A 19,901-nucleotide genomic window follows, 5' to 3' on the forward strand; every position below is an offset into this window, starting at 1 on the left:
TACCTTATCTCAAACTGGCAACAATTTACAGATCAGCAGTGGTCCATGGACCACACTTTGAAAAGCAATGTCTTAAATATACTTACTATATGTTTATATAAATAGATATATTAAGAATTTGTACTAAGAATTTTTAATATTACCTTTTCCTATAAGGACTCCAATTTTTGAGTCTAATTTTTCCCCTGGGTCACAACTTCTTGTCACTAATTTGAGAACTGGAAGAAAAGGTCTGACATCACAGAGTCTTCGTGTTTCATCTTCAAGCTCCTCATATACAGCAGTCTGATTCACACATGCAAACATATAGGAGTCAATATCCATAAGGAGGTTGAACATTGGGTAATTGTGAACTTGCTTCCATAACATCTATGAGAAAAAATAATAAGACATTTTCTGGAATGGAAACACTTGCTCAAGTGTACAAAGATATAAGGATGCTCACTGCAGCACTGTTTGTAAAAATAAAAAACTATGAACAAATCAAATGTTTAGCAATAAAAGATTGGTTAAATGAATTATAGAATATTACAGAACTGTGAAAATAATAGAAATATATTCAGAAAAATAGAAAAAAATATAAATTCATTCTGAAATGGAAAACCATACAAAATATTCAAGTTTTCTTACAACAGCAAATTATAGGAGAGTATATATGGTATTATCCCATGTTTGTAGGGTAATATAATGGCATAGTGCACAAAAAATGCATTATAAATGAAATTACTGAAAGCAAATTATCTATGACAAGTAAGACTCAATGAAAACTTTCATATTTCACTTTCCTGTAAGCAGAAACTACTGATCAGGAGTAATCAAAAAAAATTTTTAATTTAAAGTATGTATCACCACCTCCATACAATATTTAAATTATTTTTGTCCTGCACTCTTTTCTATTATCAGGGGTATCCTTACTAACACTGTCCTGTCAGAATGATCATAATCAATCTCTCAACATCTCTTTCCATGTCTCCTGGATGAGATAATATAAAAGAAGTTCACCACACAAAAACAAAAAGGGATTGCATATTTTGTTAACAGCCAGTACAAAAGCTAAGAGCTGAAAATAACAGACCTGAGTTAAAAATTGTGGCCAATCCTCAGCTCAGATTCAGTTACATAAAACATACAGGAGAAAGTACAAGCAACAACAATAATAATAATGATAGGTAAACTTTTCATTCTAAAGGCTCAAAATAGTAAAATTAAGAAAAAAAGGTAAACTGAACTTCACCAAAACTTAAAACTTCTGTACAGCAAAAGACATTATCAAGAGAATGAAAAGGCAACCAACAAAATGGGAGGTAATATTTGCAAATCATATATATCTGACAAGATATTAATATCCAGAATACATAAAGAACTCCTACAACTCAATAACAAAAAACAAAGTTTAAAAATCAGTACAGGTCTAGAAAAGATAATTCTCCAAAAAACATACAAATGACCAACAAGCACATAAAAAGATGCTCAACATCATTAGTCATGAGGGAAATGCACATAAAAACCACAATGAGGCTGGGTGCAGTGGCTCACACCTGTAATCCCAGCACTTTGGGAGGCCATGGTGGGCAGATCATGAGGTCAAGAAATCAAGACCATCCTGGCCAACATGGTGAAATCCCATCTCTACTAAAAATAGAAAAATTAGCTGGGCATGGTGGTGTGCACCTATAGTCCCAGCTACTCAGGATGCTGAAGCAGGAGAATCACTTGAACCCGGGAGGCGGAGGTTGCAGTAAGCCAAGATCATGACACTGCCCTCCAGTCTGGCGACAGAGCGAGACTCCGTCTCAAAAAAACAAAACAAAAAACAAAAAAAAACCCACAATGAGATACCACTTCACATCCATTAGGATGGATACTATTAAACTCACACATACACACACACACACACACACACACAGAAAATATGGCAAACAAGATCGTATCTCTTAGACAAACAAAAAAAGGAAAGAAATAATGTAAGAAAAGAGGAAGGAAGAAAGGAAGGAAGAAGGGAGGGAGGGAGAGAGGGGAGGGGAAGGGAGGAGAGGGAGAGGAAGGAGGGGGAGGTAGGAAAAGAGGGAAGGAGGGAGGAAGAGAGGGAGGGAGGGAGGAAGAGAGGGAGGGAGGGAAGAAGAGAGGGAGGGAGGAAGAGAGGGAGGGAGGGAGCGAGGAGAAAATAGCATGTGTTGGCCAGTATGTAGACAAACTGGAACCCTTGTACACTGCTGGTCCCAACATTATATGGTGAGCCACTGTGGAAAACAGTGTGGCAGTTCCTCAAAAGTTAAAACATGGAATTACCACTGTGAACCAACAATCACACTTCTAGGTATATACCCAAAAGAACTGAAAGCAGGAATTCAAACAGACATTTATACACCAATGCTCAGAGTAGCATAATATTCACAATAGCCAAAAGCTGGAAGCAACCCAAATGTTCATCAACAGATAAATATACAAAATGTGGCATATACATACAATGGAATATTATTCAGCCATAAAAGGGAATGAAACTAGGATATATGCTACAACATGGATGAACTTTAAAAACACTATGCTATGCAAGCCAACTACAAAAGGATAGCTATTTATTGTATGTTTCCACTTATATAAAGTACCAAGAATAGGCAAACTGGTAGAGATGGAAAACAGAATAGAAATAAAAAGGAATTGAGGGAAAGGGGCAGTTATGGGTATGAAGTTTCTGTTTGGGATGATGGTTAAGTGCTGGAAATGGATACTGGTGATGGTTGCACAGCACTGTGAATGCACACCTAAAAATGTCTAAATAGTAAATTTCAGGTTATGTATATTTTACAATTAAAAAGAGTATAGCCATAGGAATCCATACTTGTCACTGGTGACTATAAAAATAGGTGCACCATGCATAAGCGTATGAGATGCTTAAGTCAATTCTGTATTTTCTTTTTACTTTAAGGATCATGCCATTTTAGAATTCCAGTTCCTCTAATGAAGAAGCTTGGAAAGGAGTTAAGAGGCTTGTCCAAAGCCAAGAGTTTTCAGAGGTATATCATAAATATGTTTTCTTAAAAATACCATAACTCCTGATATTCACATTGGGTTCAGCTTTTTGAAAAACATTAGAAAGAAAGTTTAGAAAAACAAGTTCATGTATATGCTGGTTTTTACAAATCAACGGTGCTCATCAATTTACTTTAAAAACTAATGCAACAGAAAAGGCAAGCCTGCTGAGGGAAAAATATCTGGTGAACAGCAGAAAAGTCTTTCTTCCCCCAAGAGTCAAGGAAAGGGGGAAGAGAAGAAAAAGGAGAGAAGAGAAAATGAACCAAAAATCACATTTTTAAAAGTGTGACAAGCTCAAAGACAGTAATTTCAAAGACGAACTCAAAAGAAAATCTTCTTGACAGTTTTAATAACCCAAACAAACATTTCAAACTAGCTAACATAAGCTAATTTTTCTTAATTACCATCACTTCATTACTATCATTATCACATATAATTTACATTAACATTTTCTATTATAGAATGATATTTCCCCCAAGTGACACAGTATGCTAAACACATAGAAATTATACCTATTAACATACCTGCTTAATATAAGAAATGGTAGCTTCCCGAGGTACCTCCAACTGGATATAAATCCCAGTGGGCAAAAGGAAATCCACAGGTATGGAGCCATCAGATGCTATCTGTGAATCCACCGCCCAGATGTCAAGGATGTCTGCCATAGCAGGAGGCATTATGAAACTGAAGCACATTCATAACCACGGGGCCCTAGAAATCAGTAATTAAAACATAGCAAAACAACCATCAGCCAAATTTTATACCAAGATATGATAAAGACCACTAATCTACAATTAGTCCTTAGATTTCAATATAGCCAATAATGTAACAGGAGGCCAATTAAATAATGTGATATTTTAAAAACCAAGAGTAAGTCAGCAGAAATAAATTATTTAAATACACTTTTATCACTTCACAAATTATATATATGTACATTATCCAATCCATACCACCAACTAAAGGAAAAAAATTATTCTTATATACATATAAATAAAAATATATACACATACACATGTACACACACACACACCACATTGATTCAAATTCAACATAAATATTTGACATCTGAATAAACTGCATGCTTAAGGATTACAGGGTCCTAAGAAATTTAGTTAACCAGCACTTGACAGGTGATTTTTCTCCAAACTTTATTTAGAAAATATTAGCTTCCTAGGCTGAGTTTTTCTCTGCAAATTCCAATGAAAATGACAATCAAGAGGGCCCTCTCTCAACAAGAACAATCTGCAATCAAGAGGGCCCTTTCTCTACAAGGACAATTTTTTTTTTTTTTTTTTTTCAGATGGAGTCTCTCTCTGTCGCCTAGGCTGGAATGCAGTAGTGACATCTCAGCTCACTGCAAGCTCCGCCTCCCAGTTTTACGCCATTCTCCTGCCTCAGCCTCCCGAGTAGCTGAGACTACAGGCGCCTGCCACCATGCCCGGCTAAATTTTTTGTATTTTTAGTAGAGACGGGGTTTCAACCGTGTTAGCCAGGATGGTCTCGATCTCCTGACCTCGTGATCCGCCCGCCTTGGCCTCCCAAAGTGCTGGGATTACAGGCGTGACCCACCGTGCCCAGCCAACAAGGACAATTTTCTATCAACCTCATGGCCCATCCCCTAAGCATTAAAAACACCAAATCGCTCAATACAGATGGCAAGGCCCCTTGTGCTATTTCTCTGGCCTATTTTTCTTGCTCTCCCATCACTCTACAGCCCGAGACTGGTATCACAGTGCCTTCTGCCTTCCTGCTGCTAGACCTATGTTCACATGAGGAATAAACTCCTCATATCAAAACAAACGCACTATCCCAACAAATGCACCCTTTAATAGTGCCATTTAAGTCTTACCTATTCCTTAAGGGCTTCCTTCAAGAAGATACAACAATAATAATTGGAAGAACATGAGCGCTAAAGTTAAATGAACCAAGGTTCATTTAACAATTATGCCATTAATGAAAGTGTCATATCAAAAGAGACAGGAGGCCGGGCACAGTGGCCCATGCCTGTAATACCATTACTTGGGGAGGCTTAGATGGGTGGATTGCTTGAGTCCAGGAGTTTGAGACCAGCCTGGGCAACAAACAAGACCCTGTCTCTACAAAACATACAAAAAATTGGCCAGGCGTAGTGGTGCATACCTGTAGTCCCAGCTACTTGGGAGACTGAGGCATGAGGATTGCTTGAGTCCAAGAATCTAAGGCTGCATTGAGCTAAAATAGTACCACTGCACTCCAGCCTGGACAACAAAGTGAGACCCTGTCTTAAAAAAATAAAAATTAAAAAACAATTTTTAGAACTTCTTTTGCTAATAAATGGAAAAAGAATAATAAATTAGAAAATCACAATTCTGCAAGTGCTAATGAACTAACAGATCTAGGCAATGATCATTAATAGATGCTAAAGACATAAATAATAATAAGGTGAAAGGAGAAGAAACTTTACAATCTGTCCGTGTCTGTCTTGTTGACACTACAGGAATCCCCTGATCTTAGCATTACTAAAAGTGGGACTATCAGACATTATGTGTCTCCTCATGAAATGCAATAGTCAGTACTTACCATTCACACAAAACAAAACTGAACTTGAATCTAATCAAGGCTTTAGATCTGATCTATGTGCCAGTTTACAGGAAACAGAGAAAAAAGTTAAATACTTCAAGGAAGCAATCAGCCAAGTAGAGAATGTGGCATCTTCAATAAAACAAATTATATGGTTTCTCCAGCTAATCAATATCAAGAAGAGGAGGAAGAAGATGGTGGAAGGACTGTTAAAGAATTTAAAAAACACTTAGGAGACACAGCCAAATCCAATGTTAGCTGGAACAAATCAACTATAAAAAACTATCTTAGCCAGGCACTGTGGCCCACGCCTGTAATCTCAGCACTTTGGGAGGTCAAGGCAGGTGGATCACAAGGTCAGGAGTTCGAGGCCAGCCTGGCCAATATGGTGAAACCCCATGTCTACTAAAAATACAAAAATTAGCCAGGCATGGTGGCGGGTGCCTGTAATCCCAGCTACTCAGAAGGCTGAGGCATGAGAATTGCTTGAACCCGGGAGGCAGAGGTTGCAGTGAGCCTAGACAGCACCATTGCACTCCAGCCTGGGCAACACAGCGAGACTTCGTCTCAAAAAAATAAAAATACAAAAATTAGTCGGGGGTGGTGGCGTGTGCCAGTAGTCCCAGCTACTCGGGAAGCTGAGGCAGAAGAATCACTTGAACCAGGAAGGTGGAGGTTGCAGTTAGCTGAGATCACGCCACTGCACTCCAGCCTGGGCGACAGAGTGGGACTCCGTCTCAAAAAAAAAAAAAAAACTATCTTTGGGCCAGGCACGGTGGCTTATGCTGTAATCCCAGTACTTTGGGAGGCCGAGGTGGGTGAATCACCTGAGGTCAGGAGTTTGAGACAAGCCTGACTGACATGGCGAAACCCTGTCTCTACTAAAAATACAAAAAAATTAGCCAGGCATGGTGGTTCCAGCCTGTAATCCCAGCTACTCAGGAGGCTGAGGCAGGAGAATCGCCTGAACCCAAGAGGTGGAGGTTGCAGTGAGCAGAGATTGTGCCATTGCACTCCAGCCTGGGCAACAAGAGCAAAAATCCATCTCAAAAAAAACAAAAAACAAACAAACAAAAAAAACCTATCTTTGAAATAATCTGGGAAATTTAAATATGGATTCATTATAAGCTCCTTGAGGAGATATAATGTCTAGTGGTCTTACTTTTAGCCATGCTAAGATTGATCACAGAATTCAGGTATTGTCAACATGCTTTTTAAAGTACTGTTTCTCACCACAGTATATGGAAAGGTCTCTATACTCAGGAACTCTTAACCAATAAACTTCCATAAACACGAACAAAACTACATAGTCACTACACATGTTATTAAGGCACTAGTCCTAAAATTAAGCAAATCACTTCAGAGCAGCCTTTGAAGATCTGGTGTAGGAGCGTCTCAATCTTACAAGTAATAAGCATTCAATAAGTATTTGCTGAATGAAAACATGCTGTATTAACTTATAAAGACCATACATTGCAGGGCCAGGTAGGGTGGCTCAGCCTATAATCTCAGCACTTTGGGAAGCCGAAGCAAGTGGAGTGCTTGAGCCCAGGAGTTTGAGACCAGCCTGGGCAACATGGTGAAACCTTGTCTCTACTAAAAATAAAAAAAAATTAGCCAGGCATGGCGGCAGGCACCTGTAATCCCAGCTACCAGGGAGGCTGAGGCAGGAGAATTGCTTGACCCCAGAGGGTGGAGGTTGCAGTGGGCCAAGATTGCACCACTGCACTCCAGCCTGGGCAACAGAGTGAGAGTCTGCCTCAAAAAAAACAAAACAACAATAAAAAATATATATATATATATACTTTGCTTATATTCAAATACCACCATGCAAAGACAGAGGTGGAAGCCAGCTACTGAACAAGTAACTCAAGTACTATGTCTAACCAAGAGCTGCCAACAAAAGCTGGAGGAAAAATGAAAGTTAGTATGTATGTATGTATGTATGTATGTATTTGTTTAGAGATGGAGTCTCATTCTGTCGCCCAGGCTGGAGTGTAGTGGCATGATCTCAGCTCACTGCAACTTCTGCCTCCCAGGTTCAAGCAATTCTCCTGCTTCAGCCTCCTGAGTAGCTGGGATTACAGGCACACACCATCATGCCCGGCTAATTTTTGTATTTTTAGTAGAGATGGGGTTTCACCATGTTGGTCAGGCTAGTCTCAAACTCCTGACCTCATGATCCGCCCGCCTCGGCCTCCCAAAGTGCTGGGATTACAGGCATGAGCCACCGTGCCCGGCCCAAAAGTTAGCATTTAAAATTGAGGTGGGTTTATGAAACATCAGCCCTCTGTCACAGAATTAGAAACATAATAAACCTGTACACGTCCCTAGTTTCTTCAACACAGATTTTTGTCAAGACTCTCAGAACTGAAACCAAATCACCCAATTAATACAATACTAATAAAAGAGCATGAAACTAGAAAAATAAAACTCTGGGATCTCACCCTTACCAGACAGCTGGAAATGGTAAGGCATCTGAGACATAATGCCCAGAGCAGCAATCTTTTCAAAGAGACTGACTGCATCTCACCAGCACTCCCATCCTATAGCATCAACTGCCAAGATATAAAATTCTAAATTTCTAAGCCATTCGAGAAAATGCATTAAGGTAGATACAAAAATTTCTTGATGAAGGCCAGGCGTGCTGGCTCATGCCTGCAATCCCAGCACTTTGGGGGACCAAGGCGGGCAGATCACGGGGTCAGAAGTTCAAGACCAGCCTGACCAACATGGTGAAAACCCGTCTCTGTTAAAAATGCAAACATTAGCTGGACATGGAGGCACGCCCCTGTAATCCCAGCTACTTGGGAGGCTGGGGCAGGAGAATCGCTTGAACTCGGGAGGCGGAGGTTGCAGTGAGCCGAGATTGCGCCACTGCACTCCAGCCTGGGCGACAGGGCAAGACTCCGTCTCCAAAAAAAAAAAAAAAATTCTTGATGAAATTATTATATCTAAAATGAATTACAAGGCTAAGAGTGGTGGCTCATGTCTATAATCCCAGCACTTTGGGAGGCCAAGGCAGGAGGACTGCTTGAGCCCGGGAGCCCAGGACCAGCCTGGGCTACATAGTGAGACCTCATCTATCAAGAAAAAAAAAAAAAATAGCCAAGAGTTGTGGCATGCACCTGTGGTCCTAGCTACTAGGGAGGCTAAGGCAGGAGGATCACTTGAGCCCAGGAGGCTGAGGCTGCAGTGTGCTGTTAATTGCACCACTGCTCTCCAGCCTGGGCAAGAGTGAGACTGTCTCAAAAAGTAAAATAAAAAATAAAATGAATTATGAGACAGGGCATGGCAGCTCACACCTATAATCCTAGCACTTTGGGAGGCCAAGGTGGAAGAACTACTTGAGGTCAGGAGTTCGAGACCAGCACAGGCAACAAAGCAAGACTAATTTAAAATAAATTGAATTATGAGAATGAATTCATGATTGGGCCCCTACTTTCCTTCCTCTCTAAATGTGTCATTCAACACACAGGATCCTTAGTCCAGTCATGCTGAATCACAGGTACTTGCCAGCATATCTCACATTCTCTCCTGCCTCCTACTTTAAACAGATTATTCCCTCTTCCTAAGATGTCTTCAGCTCCATATTGCCTGACCAAATTTTATTATTCTAGATTCCTGGAAACCTTCCCTGATACTCCTCGGTGTGTCTCAAGCACCCAGGACATACCTGTGACAACACTGGAGCACACTGTATTAAAGCTCACTGTCTACTCATCTCTCCCTAGTCTCATATTATTTCTAGCTCTTTAGCTCCTGGCACATATTAGCCTCTCAATAAATAATCACTTATGGTTAAATGAAGAAATGAGTAACAAATCCCATAGAATTTGTAAGAAGGAGGCCGGGCACAGTGGCTCCCGCCTATAATCCCACTAGCACTTTGGGAGGTGAATCACTTGAGGTCAGGAGTTCGAGACCAGCCTGGCCAACATGGCGAAACCCTGTCTCTACTAAAAATACAAAAATTAGCTGGGCGTGATGGCTGCCTGTAATCCCAGCTACTCAGGAGGCTGAGGCAGGAGAATTGCTTGAAACTGAGAGACGGAAGTTGCAGTAAGCCAAGATGATGCCACTGCACTCCGGCCTGGATGACAGAGCAAGACTCCATTTCCAAAAAAAAAAAAAGAATCTGCTAGTAGGACAATTATATCGGATATTAAAAATTTGATTTAAATCATGCTTGACAGGAAAACTTGAACCTTGCAATCTTCAATATAGTCTTTCAGCACTTACTCTAAGAAATATCATAAACAGCCTCTGCAAGTGATACCTTTATATGAAATCAAAATATTTTACCAATACATAGATAAAATGCCATATATATCTACATATCCTACAACTCTTTAAATTAAGAAAACTAGGCAGGTATAGTGGCTCATGCCTATAGTCCCAGCACTTTGGGAGGCTGAGGTGGGGGGATCACTTGAGCACATGAGTTCAAGACCATCCTGGACAACATGGCAAAACCCCCTCTCTTCAAAAAAAAAAAAAAAAAAAAAAAATTAGCTGTGCATGGGACTACATGGCACACACCTGTAGTCCCATCTACCTGGAAGGCTAAGATGGGAGAATCACCTGGGCCCAGGAGGTTGAGGCTGCTATGAGCTGTGATCATGCCACTGCACTCCAGCCTGGGCAACAGAGTGAGACGGAAGGAAGAGTGAGACGAAGTGGGGCGAAAGAAAAAAAGTTGAAATTACTTAACTCAGACATTCAAGTCTATTTGCATGTGGTTTTACAAAATCTCAACCTACATTTCAGGTAGCCCATGTATCTTTCCTTAAAAGAATAAAGTAAAAAATATTAACAAACATATAAAATTCTTTTGCATAGATCAGGCTTTGCCTAATGCTGCCATGTCTCAAATACATAAACTCCTGTCATGTGAAGAAGAACATAAAATGGATCTCACCTATAACTTAAAGATGGCACCCTCACTGTGTTGCAATCCCAGTAATGTTATAGGTGTTTCTGAAAATGATGTATTTTTTTAACTAATGTTTGACTATAAAACTGCTATTTTCAGGATATGGCATCCTCTCCTAAATTTAAATAGGCTGAAGAACTCCCTTGATGTCAAAGGGATAACCATTATTTATTTCTCAAGCTCCAACAGACTGAAAATTGTTTCTAGTATAAAGAAAATAAAAAACTCATTTCAGAATAATTCACTAAGTTTTTATGTTTTATGTATTTTTCTATATCTGTGCTATATTTCACATTTTAAATGTCTTAAAATTTTTTTAATGGCAAAATACACTGCAAAGGCTAAGTATCTTTCTTGTGCCATCTTTAGGTGCATCATAAAGAAAAATTTTATCCTTTACTTTAACAGTTGCCCATGCTTAAAAATAGAAAAATCCTTCCTCGCTTACAAAGAAAGATTTTATCCTTTACTTTAACAGTTGCCCATGCTTAAAAATAGAAAAATCCTTCCTCACTTACAAAGAAACATCACACCAATCTCCAAAATCAATTCCCCTATCTACAATTTCAAGGACAAAACCCTCACATTCAAAGTATCAATTGATTCAGAAATATTCTAATGATTCAGCAACATACTGAAGATGCCTGTAAAGCAGAATTATTGTGTTTAAAGACCTAGAAATGTTTTTCCCAACTAGGAGTAAATCATCAGAGGGAATACTGCAAGGTTAAATATATCTACCTTGATATTGTCATTAGCAATTTACTAATAACTGAGTTAGACTGGCTGTCAAACTTTGTAAACACTCTAAGGAGATATATAGTATTAAGCTAAATATTCTCCAGAAGAATGGTTTTCAATTTTGTCATATTCAGTATTCCCCCTTTTTTTTTTGAGACCAAAAAAAAGTATCCGGGCATGGTGGCACATGCCTGCAATCCTAGCTACTTGGGGGGGCTGAGGCAGGAGAATCGCTTGAACCTGGGAGGCAGAAGTTGCAGTGAGCCAAGATCGCGCCACTGCACTCCAACCTGGGTGACAGAGACTCTGTATCAAAGAAAAAACGGAACCAAAAACAAAAACAAAAACAAAAACAAAAAACAAGCTTTTCAAATACATAGATATCTGTAGAAAATTCAAAAATCATGTTTATATAAGACTTTTTTTTGTTATACAAAACTGTCCAGTGTACTTCAGGATGTTTGATTATCCATTACCTAACAGTAGCACTTCCCTCAATCACTGTGCCAACAAGAACAAAATCATAACCCAACAAATTTCAAAACCATCTTTTGGGGGCTTCACACAGTCCACTTTCAGAATCACTGCCCTAAAATAATTCCTACTGTTACAGGATCCTTGGGGTGTTGTTTTTCTGCCCAGAAACATCTGTGGCCAGTGGCGCCTTTGCCTTAGTTTTGACAGGGCCCACTAGGCTCAGTCTGCCCACTTGGCCTAGCAGGCTGCACTCGATTCACACTATGGGACTGGATCCCATGACTGCCAAGGGAGACTGTGTGGAGCAGCAATGGGTGTGTGAGCAAGTGTGGGGTCCAGCCCCTGCACAGTCAGACTTGCCAGCTGCTGCAGCAGGGCAGGCAGCTCCAGGTGCCAGTACGGGCACCAGCTCTCCCTGAGGCTACGGCTGGACCAGGTGTACCACAAGCAGCTTCCACAGCTGGCACTGGGGGACATGGTGGCACCCAGAAGCTTGGAGATGTCAGGAACCCTGGGGCCCCAAAGAGGAAGTCACAGTCCTGGCTCGGGGAGTTCCCAGGTCTGGGCTCCCCAAAGGGCTACAGCTCTTCTCTCCTCTTCGCCTGCAATGCGATGAACAAAGGTCATGTTTCAGCCCTGTTTGTGTTACAGTTCTTTTAGCCTCAATTGGCAGGTCCCAAGAATGAAGTACGCAGCCAAGTGGAGGGTGAGCAAGACAAAGAGGAGCTTTACTGAGTGACAACAGCTAAGAGGAGGACCTGGAGTGGGTAGCTCTTCTCTGAAGGCAGGTCATCCTGTCATCTCTGCAGCTCTTCAGCAGACAGGAGGCCCTGAAATGGGTAGCTCTTCTCTGCAGCTGGCTGTCCTGACATCTGCTGCTCTCTGCAGAGAGGAGGCCCTGGAATGGGTAGCTCCTGTCTGCAGCCTGTTGTCCTGATGTCTGCTGCTCTCAACCAAGAGGAGGCCCTGGAATGGGTAGCTCTTCTTTACAGCTGGTCATCCTGATGTCTGCTCAGCTCAGGCTGAGCCTGGGGCTTTTATGGGCCTCAGGGAGAAGGAAGTGTGTGCCAACTGGTCCACAGGCAGCCATGGGCAGGCCCAGAAAAGGCACAAGTTCCCACTCTAGTCCATGGAACTGGCAGCCTGGTCCCTAGCCTTCAGACCCTCCCTGGCCTGAAGATGGAGGCTCATTGAGGACCCAACCTACTTCCACCCAGAAACCTGTCTGCCTCCTGCTGCTGATCATGGCACCCAAGCTGTAGGTACCGCCTACAGGTCAGTGCCAAGCTGCCCTCAGCCTCCCTTCAGCTTCCCTCCTATGTTCATTGGTGCCCAAAATCTGGAGGGGGCCAAGGTGGCAGGGGGCTGGTGTGTCAGCACTACCCTGAGCATGTGCACACCTGGCTGGGATGTGACAACACTTGGGCTTGGCCCTGACTCTGCTCCAAGGTCGGACAGGGTGCCGACAATAGGGAAAAGCCAGACAGTGGGAGCAGGCATTTCTGAGCCTGAGAGGGCAGAGTGGGCCTTCTTGGGCCCCTAAGGAGTGTGGGGATGCCTGGTTGGGCAGTTGCACTGGCATGGGAGAGAAGGGGCTGGGGGGCCAATGGCAAGGAGTGTGCTCCTGCCTGCTCCATGAAGCAGGAGGCCCGGGTCTGCACCCACAGTTTGGGTAGCTGCAGCTGCTCCTGGGAAGCTCCCACCCACTAACTTGGAAGGGATGTGGCCCCATTTGTTCCCCAGCTCCCGCCAGCTCCACAGAGCATGCAGCCCCGGCCACACCTCCTTGCTGCAGCTGGCATGATGGCAGCAGCTGTTCTAGACAGTCCACCGCTGCCATCACTACTATTTCTCAAAGTAGCAACAGAGTCTCCATAATTTATCCAGATATCATTGTAGCCTATATTTTTCAAAGTAATGAACATAACAGTATACATTTCTATCTGCCAATGAATGATGTTTCCTATATTTGGCTATGTTGTTTTTGGCTAATTCTTGAAGGGTAAAGAAGCTCTAAGTCAAGAAAACTAGACCCTTAACTAATCAGAGGAATGTAAACCCAGTATAACTAGCTCTTAGTTTTCAAGACCTTTAGTAACAAATTTACCGATGAGATATTCAGACTAAAACCACAAGATGACATGTAACTCTTCAGAGCTTCATGCACAGCCCTTTAAGAAAATTATTGAGGGAGAGGGCATACTCACAAAATGTGCTGTTCTGCAATTAAAATATGTGTTTTGTCAGACTTAAAACTGTAACATGCCACTTTAAAAAAATGAGGTAACAAACCAATTGGTTACCAATAAATCTTTTGTAGCTATATTTTGAAGGAAATTAAATTATTGCCACTAGGTTGAAAATAAAATATATTCTGCTATTTCCCTTAGTCACTCTTATTTTATAGGACCACACAAACAGTTCAGCCTGAGAGAAGTGACTCAGAGTTTCAACTTGGAGGTATCTTAGGAGTTACAGACCCTACCCATTTTAAAGATAAGAAAACTAAAGCTAAGAGAGTTTAAGTAAATTATCCAGGAATACACACAGACAGAGTCAGACCCAAAAGTCAGATTTTTTCCCCAAAGCAATTAGCATAATTTTCCCCTTTTTCTTTTTTCTTGTTGTATTTAAAGGAAATGTCTTTTCACAGGCCTACCTCGCCTGGCAAGATCCTCAGTCTTGTATCATTCTTCTGTTTGAGCATCAAAGCAAGAGATCAAAGGCTAAGGACAAGCAGAGTTTTTAAACTATGAAAACTTTTCAAGGAAGCTATCAGAGGGCACAGGAACTTCAGCAGTGACAATTAGTTCAATAAACCCTTTAACTGTAACTATAACCCATATCCTGTCGATTGTTCACTGGAGAAAGAGGAAAGAGTTTAAAAGTTCTCAGCTTCCCCACCAATGTGCCAGCAGAACCCACTGGACTTTACTCCTTTACATCTAATGATAAGCAGAAAACAACATAAATTTGTTCTATAGGTGAACAAATTCAACCAAAATCATAGGAGATATTTAAAAAGAGATTTTTTTTGGCCGGGCACGGTGGCTCATGCCTGTAATCCCAGCACTCTGGGGGGCCGAGGTGGGCGGATCACGAGGTCAGGAGATCGTGACCATCCTGGCTAACACAGTGAAACCCCATCTCTACTAAAAAATACAAAAAATTAGCCAGGCATGGTGGCAGGTGCCTGTAGTCCCAGCTACTCGGAAGGGTGAGGCAGGAGAATGGTGTGAACCCAGGAGGTGGAGCTTACAGTGAGTCGGAAAAAAAAAAAGAATTCTTTTTAAAATATAAAAGAAAAAACATTACTTCTTTTGTTTTTGTTTTTGTTTTGAGACTAAGTCTTGCTCTGTCATCCAGTCTAGAGTGCAGTGGTGCAATCTCGGCTCACTACAACCTCCGGCTCCCAGGTTCAAGCAGTTCTCCTGCCTCAGTCTCCCGAGAAGCTGGTATTACAGGCACCTGCCATCACGCCCGGCTAATTTTTGTATTTTTAGTAGAGACGGGGTTTCACCATGTTGGCCAGGCTAGTCTTGAACTCCTGATATCGTGATCCACCCGCCTTAGCCTCCCAAAGTTCTGGGATTACAGGTGTGAGCCACTGCACCTGGCCACATTACTTCTTTAAATACTACATTTGCTATCACAACTTGAGGTTTCATTCAGAGGCAACTTAAGGTATGGGATCTTGATTCATCTGGGCTTTGGTCCCTACCCCCGACGTTGCTCAAAGACAACAAATCAGCCCCAACTGTTGATGTGTTCATGGTGAAGTATGCATTATACTGGGTACTTAAAAACTGAACAGTATAGAACTTCATTTTGCCTTTTTTTTTTTTTTGAGACGGAGTCTCGCTCTGTCACCCAGGCTGGAGTGCAGTGGCGCGATCTTGGCTCACTGCAAGCTCTGCCTCCCGGGTTCATGCCATTCTCCTGCCTCAGCCTCCTGTGTAGCTGGGACCACAGTTGCCCGCCACCACAACCAGCTATTTTTTGTATTTAGTAGATACGGGATTTCACGTGTTAGCCAGGATGGTGTCAATCTCCTGACCTCGTGATCTGCCCACCTCGGCCTCCCAAAGTGCTGGGATTACAGGCGTAAGCCACCCGCGCCCGGCCCTAGAACTTCATTTTCTAAAGGTGATTATTTATTCCGAATTGCTATAATTATATGTAAGAGCTATTTCTAAAGTAATTCCACAAATTATTAAAGAATTGCTATAACATTATATATCATATCATTTATAATAAGATGACATTTAAACTTATCCTCTCAAATCAAAGATGGCACTCTAAACAGCTTTTACAAAATATCTGCACCAGCCTGGGCAACATAGTGAGACCCCATCTCTACAAAAATTTAAAAATTAGCTGGGTGTGGTGGCACATGCCTGTGGTCCCAGCTACTCGAGAGGCTGAGGGAGGAGGATCTCTTTCTCTTGAGCACAGAAGGTGGAGGCTACAGTGAACCCTGTTTGCAGAACTGCACTCCAGCACGGGCAACAGAGCAAGACTCAGTCTCAAAAAAAAAAAAAAAAAAAATTTGCAAATAGGCACTGAGCCTTGAAAAAGTTTATTCCTGCTAACTTGGTAATTCCAGGTCTGGAATGTACCTATTTACAAACCTGAATACAGAAAAAGTTTCATGTATAAAGCAAAATATATAAATATGAAAAATTAAAAAAAAAACAGACCCACCTGATGGCATCCACTTGGTGCACTCATTTAAAATCATGTTTATCAAGAATATGTGGCAATGTTTAGAAATAACATGAAAAAAATCCAAATATAAACTAATATACACATTAGAATTAGAACTGTGTTTAAAGTTAAAAGAAAAAACTGAAGTACAACCTAATGCGCGGCAATTAAGGGTGGAAGGAAAGACACTCATACAGTTCAAAAGTAACTATAAAATAAATGTTTCTTTTATTCAATGTGCCTTTAATGATGGCATACAGTTTATACACTCTTTTAAAGTTCTATTGTTCCAGACACTTTGAGTGGGTCCAAAGGAAGGACTTAGGTTAGAACTTAGCAATTTATTCTGTATTTTTAAAAATTATTTTATTTTATTTATTTATTTTTTTGAGACAGTGTCTTACTCTGTTGCCCAGGCTGGAATGCAGTGGCACGATCATGGTTCCCTGCAGCCTTGACCTCCCAGGCTCCAGCAATTCTCCCACCTCAGCCTCCTAAGTAGCTAGGACTGTAAGCACACACCACCACACCCACATCATTCTTTTGATTTTTTTTTTTTTTTTTTTTTTTACTAGAGACAAGGTTTCGCTACATATTCCCCAGGCTGAGCTTGAACTCCTGAGCTCAAGCAATCCTCCTACCTCGGTCTCTCAAAGTGTTGGGATTACAAGCATTAGCCAAAGCACCCGGCTATTTATACTCTCTCTTTTTTTTTTTTTTGAGATGGAGTCTTGCTCTGTTGCCCAGGCTAGAATGCGGTGGTGTGATCTTGGCTCACTGCAACTTCAGCCTCCCAGGTTCAAGTGATTCTCCTGCCTCAACCTCCCAAGTAGCTGGGACTACAGTTGCCTGCCACCGTGCCTGGCTACTTTTTTTGTATTTTTAGTAGAGATGAGTTTTTGCCATGTTGGTAAGGCTGGTCTCGAACTCCTAACGTCAAGAGATCCACCTGCCTTGGCCTCCCAAAGTGCTGGGATTACAGGCCCAGCTATTTATTCTTAATATGTATGTATTCATTAGTATTTCTAAACCACAGCCCAGGCATGGTGGCTCACGCCTGTAATCCCAGCACTTTGGGAGGCTGAGGTGGGCGAATCACTTGAGGTCAGGAGTTCAAGACCAGCCTGGCCAACATGGTGAAACCTTCTCTACTAAAAATACAAAAATTAGTTAGGCGTGTTGTCAGGCGCCCACCTACTTGGGAGGCTGAGGCAGGAGAATCACTTTAACCTGGGAGGCAGAGGTTGCAGTGAGTTGAGATCACGCCACTACACTCCAGCCTGGGCGATAGAGTGAGTGAGATACTGTCAAAGAAAAAAAAAAGTATAAAGATAAATTTAGACATATAATCCATAACACTGGTATTTCAGTGGAGAGGGAGGACATTATTGGTATTATTTCATCAAACTAAAAGGGCTGATGAAAAAAATTTAATAAAAGTCATATCACTCTATTATTCCAAAATATACAGCTAGCCTCTTTAAAATATGCCATTTTAAGTTACTTAATACAGTCCTTGAAATGGAAAAAAAATTTAAAAATTAAATGGTCTTCTTCCAAACACATAATTTTTTATTAAGCAATGCTAATAAAACTCTTCAGATTTCTAGTTTTTAGTCTACCTTCCTCTTTTCTAATCTAAATGTTCGACCGTGTTTACCCCTAACATCAACAAGATAAGTTATTCCAAATGGATATATATATTTCCATGAGAAATGTATTTCATCCCCACAGTCTTCTCTCTCACCCTCTCCACCCCTTGCTGAAACCCATTCAAGTGAACAGTATTTGGGACATGGGAACTATCACTAAGTGTTAAGCTATTCCAATCACTGTTTGACAATAACCACGCTTTAAGGTAAAAATGATTATTTCCCTAAATAGATAAAATTAATAGGACAAAGACTACCAAAGACCAATATCTACTACATTAACATAGAGACCTTCTCTAGCCTTTGAAGATATAACTAAGGGAATTCTCCTACATTACAGGAGAGCATTTTCTGTTTTTAAACACTTTTGCTAATAACGCATAAACAAAAATACCCAACATGTAATTGTACAGTTCAATGAATTTTTGGAAAGCAAATACCTATTGCAAAGCAAACCACTATCCAGGTTAAGAAAAAGAACACTGCCAGCATCTCAGGAGACTCCTTGTCTGTCTCTTTCAGATAGCAACCCTCTCCCAAACCTCCTACCACCATCTGACTTCTTTCGTAAGAGGTGGGGGTTGTTTTGTTTTTTAATCACTTTAGGTAACAGTATGGGAGTAAAGCAAATATCCAAATAATTGTGGCTCACTGGATACACTTTTGCACCTCTCATTCAAGTATATATTTTAGACAAAAGTTTCATTGTCTAGATGACTGCTTCTGTTTCTCACTCCAGTGAGTGGCAATGGGTCCAATAGACTAACTGAGGTGGGTGCTTTTGAATGTCAACAAATCTTCCTTCTAGAAATGGTATCCAATCAATTCTGGTTCTTGTTTACAAGTACCATCATGACAATCAGGAATGACTGTTTGTGTAGCAGAGTACCCACATGTAATTGCAATGAGAGTGAGTCATGAGCCAAATTGTACAAGTGTGTGGTGGTGCTGGTGAGTAACTAACCAACAGCTCTCACATCTAGGAACTGAACCAGTGCCAGAAAGCCATCTGGATAGCAAACAGTAACATGAGAAGAATTTTAAATAGCTTACAGCTGTAGAAAATGCACTATTCCAGGCTTTGAATTCTTTTAGTTATTTCTGTCTGCTGTCATTTTGAAAATAAGTCATAATATGTAAAAATTAAAAGAGCATCCAATAAAGGCTGGCATTTATCCCAAGTCATTTCAGGATTACTCCTTTGCATGATGGTTTAAGTTTGGTCTGGCAAGTACTTATCATTTGTTTGTCTGTTTTAAACCTTTTCCTTGGAGACCAATTTTCTTCCTAAGCTATCCACCCATGAATGACAAAATGCTTCTGTGTGTAGCTTTCATTTCTCCCTCATTACTGACTGTAAATTGAGGGGGAAAAGACTAAGAAAAACTGAAGAAGTATCTGTCCTTGATGCCAAGTCTTCTTTCACTGGTTATTCTCTCTAGAGGACACAGAGAGTCCAGAGAGGCAGGCTGATAATGTCATCTCAGTGCTAGGCCTTGATCAAAAAGAGGAAGAGAAGAAAACTGCAGAGGGACTAAGTGGGAAAACAACTGAATTTCAAGGAAATGAATATTTAATAAGTACTTATTCTGTTTAAGATACCATATCACACACTTGATTGGGAGATGAGGTAATTACAAAACAAAACGAAGCAATTTGCAATCCAGCCTGTACCAGAGCAGTTAGGTCTAGTGAGAGACTAGCGGAGGCATGTCTGTTCTCTGAATGATTGCAGTGTTTTTTACCTCGACCTCCCAGAGCCTCAACCAGAAGGGATGAGGATGGAATACTGGAAA

The 19,901-nt window shown here is 41.1% G+C and overlaps 1 protein-coding gene across 6 annotated transcripts in view; it reads right to left on the bottom strand.

The window, feature by feature from the left end:
* Positions 1 to 19,901, bottom strand: part of PIK3CB (phosphatidylinositol-4,5-bisphosphate 3-kinase catalytic subunit beta) — a 182,120-nt gene that overhangs the window by 103,914 nt on the left and 58,305 nt on the right. For 5 of the 6 annotated variants that reach the window (XM_016942047.3, XM_016942048.3, XM_063806265.1 and 2 more), the window contains 2 exons: positions 3,558 to 3,744; positions 144 to 369 (listed from right to left, as the gene is read on the bottom strand). In XM_016942047.3, the coding sequence (XP_016797536.1) occupies positions 144 to 369; positions 3,558 to 3,728 (397 nt within the window). In that variant the 5' untranslated portion in view covers positions 3,729 to 3,744. Of the gene's footprint in view, positions 1 to 143; positions 370 to 3,557; positions 3,745 to 5,172; positions 5,295 to 19,901 lie in introns of those variants that run through there. The other variant, XM_063806264.1, reaches the window with a different exon arrangement.

This window comes from Pan troglodytes, chromosome 2 (assembly GCF_028858775.2).
Source record: "Pan troglodytes isolate AG18354 chromosome 2, NHGRI_mPanTro3-v2.0_pri, whole genome shotgun sequence".
Classification (NCBI taxonomy): Eukaryota; Metazoa; Chordata; class Mammalia; order Primates; family Hominidae; genus Pan; species Pan troglodytes.